We start from the raw sequence: 14,244 nt of genomic DNA, 5'->3' as shown, positions 1-14,244 counted from the left end.
TTTACATGTTGGTATTTTCTTTATGACCCCGGATCGCATGTTTGGGGACATGTAGTTTTAGTGTTGTCTGTTTGTCTGTTATCAATGTTTACTCTGCCCATAATTACTGCACTGTTAGAGGTAGGGCTTTCACATTTGGTCTTTGTGTTCCTTGTGACAAGACGTTTCCGGCGAATCAAAATATTTTGACCACATTACCTCGACTGTTGCATTGTGCCTTCATTTGAAAGTAAACACAAAACCAATGTCAAAATGAAGACATAAGTGTTTCACAAAGTGTACATGCAATAAGCACCTGTCTCACACAGTACAGTCTAATTGTCCCACCTCAGAATGTTGTTGCTACAGGAGGCATAGTGTTTTATAAACACATCTTATATATCTACTTGGTAATGTGGTCAAACATTGAATTCAGATTGACCATCAGGACACTGACACTCCACCACTCTCTTATCAAACAAGCGGTAGAAATATGTCTTAAAATTTCTAGAGGAAATATTGGTGTGTATCGATTGCGTTAAATGTAAATCAGAGTTTTTGTTATCAGTGAAGAGGTTTAAGTGAATACTTCCATAAATCTCAAACATCTGTGTTATGTGCGGTCGATTACTTTACATCGACTTGACGTGTAGGCGATCCACGTGATTTGATCAATCACGTGGTCAGGTTAATTTTACAGTCGCAAAATCGACCTCCATCGACCTCATCATGACCTTATCGTCAACAAGTTAGAAAGTCTACACCCATAAAGTGACTTATTTTATCAACTTTATTTTACAACAATCCCGAAACAAGTCATTCAACTTATACTAATAATTCTTGTTGACCCGGGAGTCAGCGCACGAGGAGGAAACCGGAGTACCCGGGGAAAACCCGCGTGGTCGAGCAGATGACACCATGCTTTGTCACACTCGTTCCGGGAATCGAACCCCGGACGGCGAAATAATGAACGACTTAATATTATGACTTCAAGATTGCCTGCTATGGAAAATTTACCAACTTCTTAAATTACTTTAAGTTTGAGTTACCCTCAGACATCCTTTCGACATTGAGTTAGCTTCAAAGAATACAATGGATGAGATTTATTTCCGTACTGAGATTTGTAAAACCAAAGCAGCGGTACAACATTTCACTATTGACTTACCGTCCAAAGGCAATGATCCCCTATAAGACATCCCCAACTGTCCTTTAAATATCCGATTTCTTTTTCATAAAAGTATCATCAAATCTGTATCTAAATACATCTATATCATCAGCAATGTCTGCAAATTATTAGTTTTTCTTCATTTAAGAAGTGCTATTTTTCGTCAAATCCCGATAAAAAAAGAAAAATGGAAGAGATAAATTGTACTTAAATCATGTCTTGCGAAGGATTTCTGCTTTGTTATAAACTTTTAGTAAATATGACAGAACTTAAATACACGTTTTGTCTATTCCTACAACAAGAGGAACTTGAAAACCTTCCACTAAGCCGTGATTTTTCCATTTCTGAACAGCAACATTTCTGCGTCCCCATCCTATGGTGTATACATATCGAATTCAATTCGATTTTCAAGTGTCTGCGCCCATTATCACGGTTTTCGTACATGAAATCGTCAACTGACAAGCAAACTCGAGACTCAAGATTTCAAAAGACTGGTGAAAATTATAGAGACATTCTACAATCCTTATAGTGATTTCATTGAGAAACATCATCTTCCGTTGCGCGATATGAAGCTAGGTGTGTTTGCTGCTCGTTAGTTTGACTTTAGGTTCCGTTGTTGTATATCTTGTTTTTATTTGAGAACGGTACGTTACTTACTTGGATTGACAAAGATTTACATGGCGGATGTTGTCGATGAAGCAGAAGACGGTTTCTCTTCCGGAACACCTGGTCTTATTATCCTTGCATTTTTTTTTCAGGAATCTCCGTGTACATAATTCTTTTGTTCATATTTTGTTGTTGTTATTGTTGTATCCAGCTTTGAACGATCTTGACATCTGACAAGGTCCACCTCTATCCTGTTGTGTTATTTATTATCCTGACAGCAGGATTGTTATTATCAACATGGTGTGATAATAATCTATAATGTTATCTTGTAAGGTCGAGTGGTCACCTGTCAGTTCCTAACCCCACTGCTCCCCCCCCCCCTTTCTTAGGTAGAAATCAGAAACCACAATTAGATAAATGTCTTGGTTTCACTTTGAGTAAGGGTAGTTCTTGATATGACATGTTTGTATTTTGTCTGAAACATGTCCAAAATCTTCCATACAATTTTAGATTTTCCTACGCGGTGATTGGTTACTGGTCGGGTATTTACTGCATGACGTCAGAGTAGCGCAGTGAGCAATCAGATTCTTCCACACAAATCCGCATATTTTTAGACTGTGTCATGTTAAATGTTTCTGATGTCTATTTCATCATATTACATGTCAGGTTTTAGAATTCTGATCCAGGAAAAAAAATTAGAACCCTTTCAATTCAGGAACGACTGCATGATATCGTCCGATCGAAGTTTGTTGCTATGGAAATGTATAAACAAAACAAGTAAACAATCGAAAAATAAAATCGCGAAAGGGATGACTGCATTGACAATAAAGTTCGTCCTCAAATCTGATGAGTGTGATGCTTTGTCTGCATTTGACTGTGTTAGAATAGTTATTAGAGTACTGCCGAACGTTTCCTAACGCTCTCATTGAGAGGCATATATAGAGATAACATATATTCATTAACCCTAACACCTGCGAACAGTCTATTATTGTCTTACTCTGAATTCCCACTCGGATGTGTTGGTGTTTTCTTTCCTCCAGACACACTCGACAGCCCAATCTTAGGTATACACACCCACAGATTTATCTACTTGTCCAGACAACCGTCTGTCTCTTCTAGAGTGCACTGATATTCCACAAAACATATCCTACGCGAACGATAAATCCTTGTCACGTGACTGTCGTTATGATAAAAATCAAACAATGCAATAACAGACTCGGGTACACGTGCTCACCTTAACATGGCGTCAGACTTCTTAGCTTCGAGTAGACATTAAACACTTAACAAACTATTTAAATAGTACACGAGAAAAACAAAATGATAAAAAATCAGCGGAGAAAAAAATAAGATTAAACATTGATATAATAATAAAACACAAATTAAGGAGTGTTTTTTTTTTCATTTGATGCTTATTCAAGATATTATTCCTTTTGTATTTTTTGTCCATTCAGTAAATGTTGTTGTGTACAATAGAAACTTTATAGATATGATATGCAACCGTTTTCTCAAAACTATGATACAATGTAAAACTGGCGATCTGGAAAACGATGAAAGCGTCTCCCTAGCTATACAACATCAATACAAGTGTTTCACAATTTGTGTGGTATGGTTGTACTGAGCGGGTATTATCAGTCATCAGAACCACAGATAAATAGTTTTATGTTGATGTCGTTAGAAATAATATCACGTATTATATCATTCACTTATTAACAAAAAGAAAAACCATTAAAACTCAGATATATCATTGTATCTATGTATGTTAACAGAAACATGAATGTGATCACTTTCATAACGGTTAATATAATTTAGACTTTCATAATAAAAATGTCTTTCCGACCACCAATATGTTTTTGAACTGCACCTATCTCCAAGTTTCCAATATAATTTTCTACTTACAGTTAAACGACTCGTTCGCATTCAGATTTAACAAATATATATAATATAATGTTTGTACATCGATATCGTCCACGTGCACGTGCATAATCCACGTGCACAGAAAATTACTCGAGATGTTACAAACCTGTGACGACATCCGTAAACACAATTGAGCATTTCGGAATTGTTAAATCACCCTGCAATTTTGTAATGTTAGATATATAATACAAACTTCCTAGTAACCAAGATCTAAGACAAACATCTTAATGATTCTGATGATATCAACATTTACCGGGAAAGCACTGCACAGTCTTCCTTAAGTCAGGGATTGTCCTCAATTAGTTCAGAATATTCCCTAAAGAATTTCCTGAGTTCAACCGGGTGATAATCTGGTTTCAAGAGCTTATTTGCTATAAGTTTATTTATTTATTTATTTATTTATTGTTATGTATTCATTTATTTATTAAGCTGTTTTTAACAAAGTATCTCAGATTTCTGTGCAATATACTTTTAATTCAATATAAAACAAAACACTGCGTTTTGTACTTTAGATATAATGGATAATCTTGTAAAACATTGCGTATTTCTTTAAAGAATGTAATATCTAAAATTTGATACGTAAAAGCAATTATGTAAATATGATGTTAAAGTCACGGACAAATTAATAACACGTGGACTCAACTTCATTATCCTAATCACCACGTGGTAAAGATTCGTTTTTAACAAGCCAAACTCGCCAGCTATTTCCCTTTAAGATGAAACTTTTTTTTTATTTTATAGGTTCATTAAAAAAGAAAAAATGATATTGTGACGTCATATAATTATGATGTCACAATAACAGCAATATGACGAAAGTGTAATTACATGGCTAAGCTGAGAGCTTACTAACATATGTAAATTTCCGTATAGTTTATTTGTAGGTAAATTTCAAATCTTTAAGGTACAATTTTAGCGGAAACATGTCTGATAAGGAATTTTATAAAGAAAATAAATACTTTCGGAAAGTATAAGTATATAAAGTTATTCAAAAATAATGTTCTTAGGTCTTGATTCATTACCTTATAAAATATCGATATAAAATGATTATCAACGTCTTACTAGAAACAGCATCTTGCCGTTTCAATATATTTCAATTACTTACAATGTGAGTCATTCTAAGTGCCAGGTCTTTTCATACTTTTACAAATGTCTTTCTTTGATTGGCTTAAGAAGTAAATCTGTACAAACACAACGGCGTTCATTTATCAATTAGCTGACATCTCTTCTATAATATGACGCACTGTCCCAGCGAAATGTAATAAATTGAAATCATCCCGACATATTTGATAAAAGGACCTGTTACCTAGTCTGGTAGTTAAACACAAGTCGACTAAAGATAGCTGTTCAACACATCTTTCGGAAACAAGGATTGGCCTCATAGAAGTAAACAATCGTTCATATTTGATATCTAATGCTTTAAACATTCCCAGCTCAAGGTCTTCTCTTTATATCATACGAGTATCTTCATTGATTTCACTTCAGGCAAAGCAGGAGAAAGCAAGAGTTTTCAGTCGTGTTGAAGAGATTTGTGTAGGAAGGTAGGTTCTATGTAGAACTCGTGGTTAGTAGTGGGTCAGTGTCTGAGATAATCTTCACCTTGTACGCATTGATTTTTAACCAATAAGATAAGACAGGAACTGTATTTAAGTCTGCTACAAGGAGATATAGACCACAAACTATAGGAGACACCATCTGTGATACATTGTAATATTCTTAAAATCATATCATCAGACATTTAGACTTCGGTGTAAGTTTACCACGCTGGGAATGATGTTTGGTTTTATGGTGGGTGTGTTGGTGGTGGCTTTGTGCTGTGAACACTGTGAGGGCCATGGCCGACTGTTAGAACCTCCTTCCAGGTCCAGTATGTGGCGATCAATGAAGAATGGAGCCCGCGAATTTCCTGATGCTCCTATTAACTACAACGATAACCAACTTTTCTGTGGGGGAAGAATCGTGAGTATTCTTAACATTTTTTTTAATCTTTTCCCAATGATTTCAGTCTGTTATAATTCTAACCTTGCCACGTTGCCTTTCATTTCATAAAATACACATGTGCTTGACGTTCCTTTAAAATAATTCAATATAGAAAAAATGAATTTTTTAAAATCTTACCTTTTCACACTTCTCAATCTGGTCCCGTATTCAGGAAACCATTCTCATGCTCAAGCATAGATTTTGTGCTCAACCAAACATTTTTATGATTCACCTAAATCATATAAAATAATACAAATGTTAAATGTAAACATTGAATATAACTTTGACTTGAAGTCCTTTCAATTGTTTTTTAATTCTTTGGCAAAATTAGCCTTATTTATTAATTTAACTTAAACAAGACATGAGACTTGAGCACAGAATTCATGCTCGAGCATGAGGACGGTTTCATCAATACGAGCCATGGTTTGACTAATTTTAATTTTCTTCAGCCGCTCTTAGGTTTCAACGCATTACACCCTTAGCATCAATGCCACAGGGCAGAACCATCTTCTTATAAATATACATTTCAGCATATCCCTTACCAAACTTACCAAGAAGCCTCATGAGGATGTCATAAAGTGCTGTTATCTCAAAAAGAAGTTGGTTCAGAATTTAGCACAATGACAAAATGGCCCATACTTTTCCACTTACAAAATCATAAATAAAGCAGGATGTTTGTGAGAACAATTTTCGTTTACAGAACATAGTTGTCTTGTTTCAATGCCATTTTAGATCATATGATAGTTTACACCATATAATTAATTCCGTAGATATGTTTTTTTCCCTTTATACTTGTAGATACATAAATATTGTTACTATTTTTTCCAATAAACATGCAAATCCCCTTTACTTGAATTCACACCAAAGATATAACATTCCAGTACCAGTTCAAAACATATTTCAGACAACGTAATCGTGCAAAATGCCCTCCTGCCTTACAACGAGAGGCAAAGAGATAATAGCAAGTGATTACAACTCATTTTAGGACAAAAATATGAGATATGATGTTGCAATACAGACCTATTCACGAACACTAATATTCATTAAAACCCTATTGATTAAGCTGAAAGTGTCCAATGTTGATTAAGCTAAAAGTGTACAATGTTGATTAAGCTGAAAGTGTCTAGAGTTGATTAAGCTAAAGGTGTCCAATGTTGATTAAGCTAAAAGTGTACAATGTTGATTAAGCTGAAAGTGTCCAGTGTTGATTAAGCTAAAAGTGTCCAATGTTGATTAAGCTAAAAGTGTACAATGTTGATTAAGCTGAAAGTGTCTAGTGTTGATTAAGCTAAAAGTGTACAATGTTGATTAAGCTGAAAGTGTCCAGTGTTGATTAAGCTAAAAGTGTCCAATGTTGATTAAGCTAAAAGTGTCCAATGTTGATTAAGCTAAAAGTATATAATGTTGATTAAGCTAAAAGTGTACAATGTTGATTAAGCTAAAAAAGTGTACAATGTTGATTAAGCTAAAAGTGTATAATGTTGATTAAGCTAAAAGTGTATAATGTTGATTAAGCTAAAAGTGTCCAATGTTGATTAAGCTAAAAGTGTATAATGTTGATTAAGCTAAAAGTGTCCAATGTTGATTAAGCTAAAAGTGTACATTGTTGATTAAGCTAAAAGTGTATAATGTTGATTAAGCTAAAAGTATATAATGTTGATTAAGCTAAAAGTGTATAATGTTGATTAAGCTAAAAGTGTCCAATGTTGATTAAGCTAAAAGTGTATAATGTTGATTAAGCTAAAAGTGTCCAATGTTGATTAAGCTAAAAGTGTACAATGTTGATTAAGCTAAAAGTGTCCAATGTTGATTAAGCTAAAAGTGTCCAATGTTGATTAAGCTAAAAGTGTACAATGTTGATTAAGCTAAAAGTATATAATGTTGATTAAGCTAAAAGTGTCCAATGTTGATTAAGCTAAAATTGTACAATGTTGATTAAGCTAAAAGTGTCCAATGTTGATTAAGCTAAAAGTGTCCAATGTTGATTAAGCTAAAAGTGTATAATGTTGATTAAGCTAAAAGTGTCCAATGTTGATTAAGCTAAAAGTGTATAATGTTGATTAAGCTAAAAGTGTCCAATGTTGATTAAGCTGAAAGTGTCCAATGTTGATTAAGCTAAAAGTGTCCAATGTTGATTAAGCTATAAGTGTATAATGTTGATTAAGCTAAAAATGTCCAATGTTGATTAAGCTAAAAGTGTATAATGTTGATTAAGCTAAAAGTATATAATGTTGATTAAGCTTAAAGTGTATAATGTTGATTAAGCTAAAAGTGTACAATGTTGATTAAGCTAAAAGTGTCCAATGTTGATTAAGCTAAAGGTATATAATGTTGATTAAGCTAAAAGTGTACAATTTTGATTAAGCTAAAAGTGTCCAATGTTGATTAAGCTAAAAGTGTATAATGTTGATTAAGCTAAAAGTATATAATGTTGATTAAGCTTAAAGTGTATAATGTTGATTAAGCTAAAAGTGTACAATGTTGATTAAGCTTAAAGTGTCCAATGTTGATTAAGCTAAAGGTATATAATGTTGATTAAGCTAAAAGTGTACAATTTTGATTAAGCTAAAGGTTACTAATATCGAGCTATATTCCATTTGTTGTGTTCGTAATCAAACGGATAAAATAAAGTACATACAATAGAATACACCGATATAAGTCCTAATTCCAACTTAAAATCTGCGAAACAAGATGAAAATATAAACAACAGATTTAGATGAATATTCATGGCAACGTACATGTAGAACTAGATGTTCCGGTAGGGTTAGCTTTCTAAAATTCCGTATAATTTGTATTGTGCAGGTGTTAGTTCGGTTTTATTATTTTATTTCATTGTATTTTTGGTATGCTTATCGTATAATGTCATAAAGTAAATAACTTGAAAATTAAGCCAAGCGCAGATCCACTAGCTCATAGAAAATATATGTAAATGTAACAGACTATATTATGTGTGTTATTAGAAGAATATTAAATCATCATCACCTTGGATAGTTGATATGTCAAGTGCTTGGTATCCCTATGTTAGTTATGATACTCATATGAAAATTGTAAAATCACATCTACACACATCACAGTAGTACAAACGACGCCAAAGTGAACAGCATCTCCGACTGACAAAACCTAACTAGAGGTAACTTAACGCAAGAATGAGTTCAAATGCACCAAAACTCAATACATTTTACAAAATCCATCAGTAAAGACTATTCAATATTTCTGTAGTTATTATTTATGATGATAGAATACGCCCAGCCGCTTAAAGTTATATATTAACCATGAACAATCAAACAAATGCTTGAGACCTCTACGCAATGTGAATATGTAAGTTTATTAACTAGTGGTTTAAACTCATTTCAAACACTGCAATCCCGCCATTTGAATAAAACTACAGACAACAACATATCTAAAACATCAAAGGAGGTATTTTGGATAAACAACTCTTCTGTTTTGGTGTAACTGGAATTTCTCCCTAAAACTTCATTGTTTCAGGTAATGTGCACCGGTTTTTTTAAGATAAGGTTTTCATGTGGCGAATCAAGACGAATATTTCATATCATAATTTGACAATTTAAACATTGATGTTATACCAATGTCAAAAATGTCCGTCATCATGTCTAATCTATACTGTGTACAAACATATTGTTTAAAACCTGTACAATGATATATAGGGAGGTTTTTTGTCTTAAAACGTTGCTAAATTACTGATTAGTATTTAGATGGAGTATTTTCTGACTGGATGATAATTATCAGAATCTGTTGATAGTACCTATACAAATGTCAGGTGTTGTCTGTAGCCAGATTTTAATATTTTTTTAAATGCACTAAATTCATCGTTATCTTTCATTATAAAAATCTGCAGTCATTCTTTTGGGCTGGTGTAGCAAACACCTTGTCGTATTTAATTTGATTTTTTAATCTTCACAAACAAAACACTCCACGTAATTACATATCAAGTAACAACAATTGTCTCATGAATAAACATAAACCTGAAATAAGGCTTATCATCATCATCATCATCATCATCATCATCATCATCAACGTCATTAAAACTGTGACAATTTGAACGCGACAGTATCTGAGTGAATTTTTCGGGTAGTGTTACCAACAAGAAAAAACAAACAATGGGAAGCAAATTCTAGTTAGGGATTGAACAACAAACCAAGAATGTCAAAAGGAAAGCGCACAATATATCATCAATTTTCAGAAAAAGAAAAAAGGCTCACCTAAGATAAGAAATGAAGAAACGTTTTAATAACGACATACTCATTAACATAAATATGAAAACCAATACCAAGGAGTGACTAAAACAATCGACACACAAGTGAATAGCACCTTGTGAAGAAACTACACAGTTGTTTCGCCAGGAGCCTATATGTTTAAGATAAGGTGGCCGATGTGGACAACAATAATTAAACATAAACAATATATGTTTGTCAATATATATTTAGACATTTTTCTAATATTTACTACCTTACCGTTAACTGATGGTGTAATTTATGATCATTTGATTGGTTACTAGGGTGCCTATTCCACGCTTGGTTTTATTCTCCTTGTACTTTGTCAGGAGTCTCAGTGTAATAATTGCCCAAGTTTTATTGAGTTAGAGTTTTAACTACGGTTATGTTGGTAATGTCGTGCTTTTTTACTAAATATTTGATGGATTAATGGTCAATATTCTCTTGGTTATAAATCCTTGTGTCATTTATCGTGAAAGTTGTAAGATAACGATTTGTTGAATGATATTCGTACAAAAGACATAATCATATTCAATCTAGTGACATCTTTAGTCTTATTAAGATATTAAACCCTACATTTTAACGAAGTATAAAAAAGGACCCAGTAGCAACAAGGGAACAAGTGCAGCTGTATATAGTATATATGTTATTAAAATCTGGTACATGAATGACGTCATATGCATGTTAAGTAAGTACTATTTAGGTTTGTCATCTGTTAATATCAAAAGAACAATTTCCCACTCCAAAATCAGAAGTCAAACATGTCACTGATCTCAGAGAGACGAAGGAAGTAAAGATTAATATTGCTCGCCCATCAAAAGCTATCTGAAGAGTGCTGACAGGGTTAGGTAACTCTGAAGAGATAAGGCCGCACAAATATAAATTACCTACTAGATCATACTCACTAAGTACACTCGCGCGTGTTTGAACTTAGATAGGGGTAACGATAACAGTAATTTGTTTTCATATCAAAGATGGTTGTTGCCGAGCAGATGTGCTATGTATGAAGTATGATCCTCGTGTTTGAACAGGCACAATAAGATTGATAAATATTCATTAATTTTATTAATTTGTAACATTAAAATCTATTTTACCACAAAATACGAACACAATCAAATATATCGATTTTTTTTTATGATGAGAGAAAGATAATGATTTGTCACAGACTTAAATGTCCTGACGTCATCGATAAACACACCCATCTGGCCTCCTACTTGTCAGTCACTCTCAAAATTTCCCTTACTTGTCTACATATATCTTGTCTAGTTACGATGTTTGTACTTAAAGAATATACCAACATGGCTTCATAATCATAATGCAAACTCCAATTCTATAAAACTAGGGCAAAACATGAACAAAAGGAAGGTTTACGCGGAGACCCATGAAAAAGTAAAAGGAGAATAAAACCAGGTGTTCCGGAAGAGTAAACGTCTTCTGCTTCATCGACGACACCCGCAATGCAAGCATATGAACAATCAAAATAAATAATGTAACGTTCTCAAATGAGAACAAGGTATAGAACAACGGAAACAACAGAAAACTTGGAATAAGAACGTATGGTATTTAAAACGATACTACTTTAATGACATAAATCTATAAATATATTTCAGAATTTTATCTACCAACGCCAGCAGTGTGGGATATGTGGAGATCCCTATCAGGGGCCCAGAAACAACGAGGCTGGAGGCCGCTACGCTCAGGGAATCATTGGCAGGCATTATACTTCCGGTCAGACAATCGATATAAACGTCGAAATAACAGCCAATCACTTGGGCTACTTTGAGTTCAGACTGTGTCCAAACAACAACGTTAACAAGGCTGCTACACAGGAATGTTTAGACCAGCATCTGCTGAGGCTAGAGAATGCTGACGGCACAAGGTATATCTGGAAAATTGTAGATCTTTCGACTTATTTCGTTTTTTATTTGCGTTTGATTTCAATTTCACACCAATTTTCATTATTTTTGTTTTTGAGACATTTTGATAGTAGACCTTTTTCTTTACAAGGTTCTATGTGTGTCTCACTAAAATCAACAAGAAAATGCCAACATGTCAATATAGTCAAATTCAACTAAGGCAAAATACAAACTGACAAAAGAAAATTTACACAAAGACTCCTAAAAAAGTGGAGAATAAGACCAAGTAAGTTCTACGGTCTTCATAATAATATCATTGCGTATTTGTTTGAACATCGTCGTCGATGAATCATAACACGCTTGCTCTTCCGGAACACCTGGTCTGATTCTTGTGTTTTGAAAGGGATTATCTTTCTTTTGTTCATGATTTGCCCCAGTTTTCTGTTATGATTATGTTTACATGTTGGTATTTTCTTGGTTTTTTTTTATTTTTTTTTTTATTTAGTTATTTGAAGGTTAAGTGATCAATATTCTCTTGATTATGAATCTAGTGACATCTTTATTATAAAGGTGATATAGAAACCCTACATTTTAACAAAATTTAATTACGTTTTAGGTACTATTTAGGGGGCAAAAGGGGAGCAGTTAATCTGAGGGCGATATTACCACAAGGTCTCACCTGTTCTCAGTGCGTGCTTCAATGGCGGTGGAATACAGGTGAGAAACATCCCAATTACCTCAATAATGACGAACATCAAAGCCAACAAAAGACTGCTAAGTGTCTATATGCATATATATCACTAGATGTGTTTTATATTCAAAACGAACTATTAATTATCGACAGTGTGATCCGTGAAATGGAACAATTATTTTGACGGCTAGCCATCACATATTTACACTTAACCACCTGACATAGCCTGATCGGTAGATGTACATCTTTTTTTATTTTTTTTTTAAAAATCAAGATAACAAAGTGAATAAATGTACAAATAATATCAACATGATTATAACAGACACATGAACTATTACTATAATGATAAGAGATTGCAAACCAACGTTTCGTTATGATGATATGTATATCATAACAATGATATTTGAGGACCTAGATATGTATATTATACAATGATATTTGAGGACCTAGATATGTATATTATACAATTATATTTGAGGACCTAGATATGTATATTATACAATGATATTTGAGGACCTAGATATGTATATTATACAATGATATTTGAGGACCTAGATATGTATATTATACAATTATATTTGAGGACCTAGATATGTATATTATACAATGATATTTGAGGACCTAGATATGTATATCATAACAATGATATTTGAGGACCTAGATATGTATATTATACAATGATATTTGAGGACCTAGATATGTATATTATACAATGATATTTGAGGACCTAGATATGTATATTATAACAATGATATTTGAGGACCTAGATATGTATATTATACAATGATATTTGAGGACCTTGATATGTATATTATACAATGATATTTGAGGACCTAGATATGTATATTACACAATGATATTTGAGGACCCAGAAATGAATATCATTACAATGAGTACCGATATATTTGAATAACATGATGTGTCTACTTTCTGTAATTTACAGGAAACAGCAATAGTTAGGCGCCTAACGGTGCATATATGTCTACTTTCTGTAATTTACAGGAAACAGCTATGGTTATGCGCCTAACGGTACTTACTGCATTGGTTGTGGACTTCAGGAAATGTTCCTCGGCTGTTCAGATATAGCCATATCCGCCGGAAGTAATGGTCAGGTGCAGCCACAAGTCACTTCTAGACCAGTAACATCTGCTCCAGTTCAGACGCAGAGGCCGATGATTATCACTGCTAAGCCAGTCAGCAACACACCTAACCCCGCCCAACCTATCCAAACCGTCCGACCCAATTCTGGTATTTTCTTTGGACAGACGAACATTCAGATCGGACAAACGGGCGGACAGACAATTACTGGGTGTCGCGCTATTAACCTATGGGCAGGGGTAGCCCAACTCGATCAATGGTGCCTTGATAACTGTCAGAAGGGAAATTGTCCGCCTGAAGCTTGCAAGTGTAATTAAACCGTCCATTTGTACAATAAACCTCAATACAATGTCCCTTGTTCTGTAATAAAACCTCGACATAATGGCCGCAGATCTACTAGCCGCTTCGTTCATAATGAAAATCATTTTTTGGATGTTACTTATTATCATTTGTCTACATTATCTTGGTAAAAATGTTGCGATAACATTAGACAATAGGTAGAGATGTTTCTGTTAAATAATTAAAAATTCCCTGTGATGTTATTGCATGCAGCTTCCTGTCCTAAACGTTAGGGCTTACAGTGTATGTGATGCTTCATGTTAAAACAGTTGTTATCTCGTTATCTCGAATTCATATAACTCGATGATCCTGTTTAATTCGGAGTATTTGGCGGTTTAACATATGTGTTTCCACACATTTCATGGGTAAATCATCAAAGCCACTAAT

General features: G+C 33.7%; 1 protein-coding gene across 1 annotated transcript; it reads left to right on the top strand.

Annotated features, from left to right (window-relative positions):
• Window positions 1-5,434: 5,434 nt before the first annotated feature.
• Window positions 5,435-13,835, top strand: LOC132554743 (uncharacterized). Its single transcript, XM_060219052.1, has 4 exons — window positions 5,435-5,620; window positions 11,484-11,752; window positions 12,346-12,446; window positions 13,423-13,835. The coding sequence occupies exons 1-4, from the start codon at window positions 5,435-5,437 to the stop codon at window positions 13,833-13,835; spliced, it is 969 nt and encodes a 322-aa protein (XP_060075035.1).
• The last annotated feature ends 409 nt before the right edge of the window (window positions 13,836-14,244 follow it).

This window comes from Ylistrum balloti, unplaced genomic scaffold (assembly GCF_031769215.1).
Source record: "Ylistrum balloti isolate Yb309-2 unplaced genomic scaffold, AGI_CSIRO_Ybal_v1 Utg370436, whole genome shotgun sequence".
In the NCBI taxonomy this organism is placed as follows: domain Eukaryota; kingdom Metazoa; phylum Mollusca; class Bivalvia; order Pectinida; family Pectinidae; genus Ylistrum; species Ylistrum balloti.
Note: the sequence above shows the minus strand (reverse complement) of the source record. Positions and strands in the feature narration are given on the sequence as shown.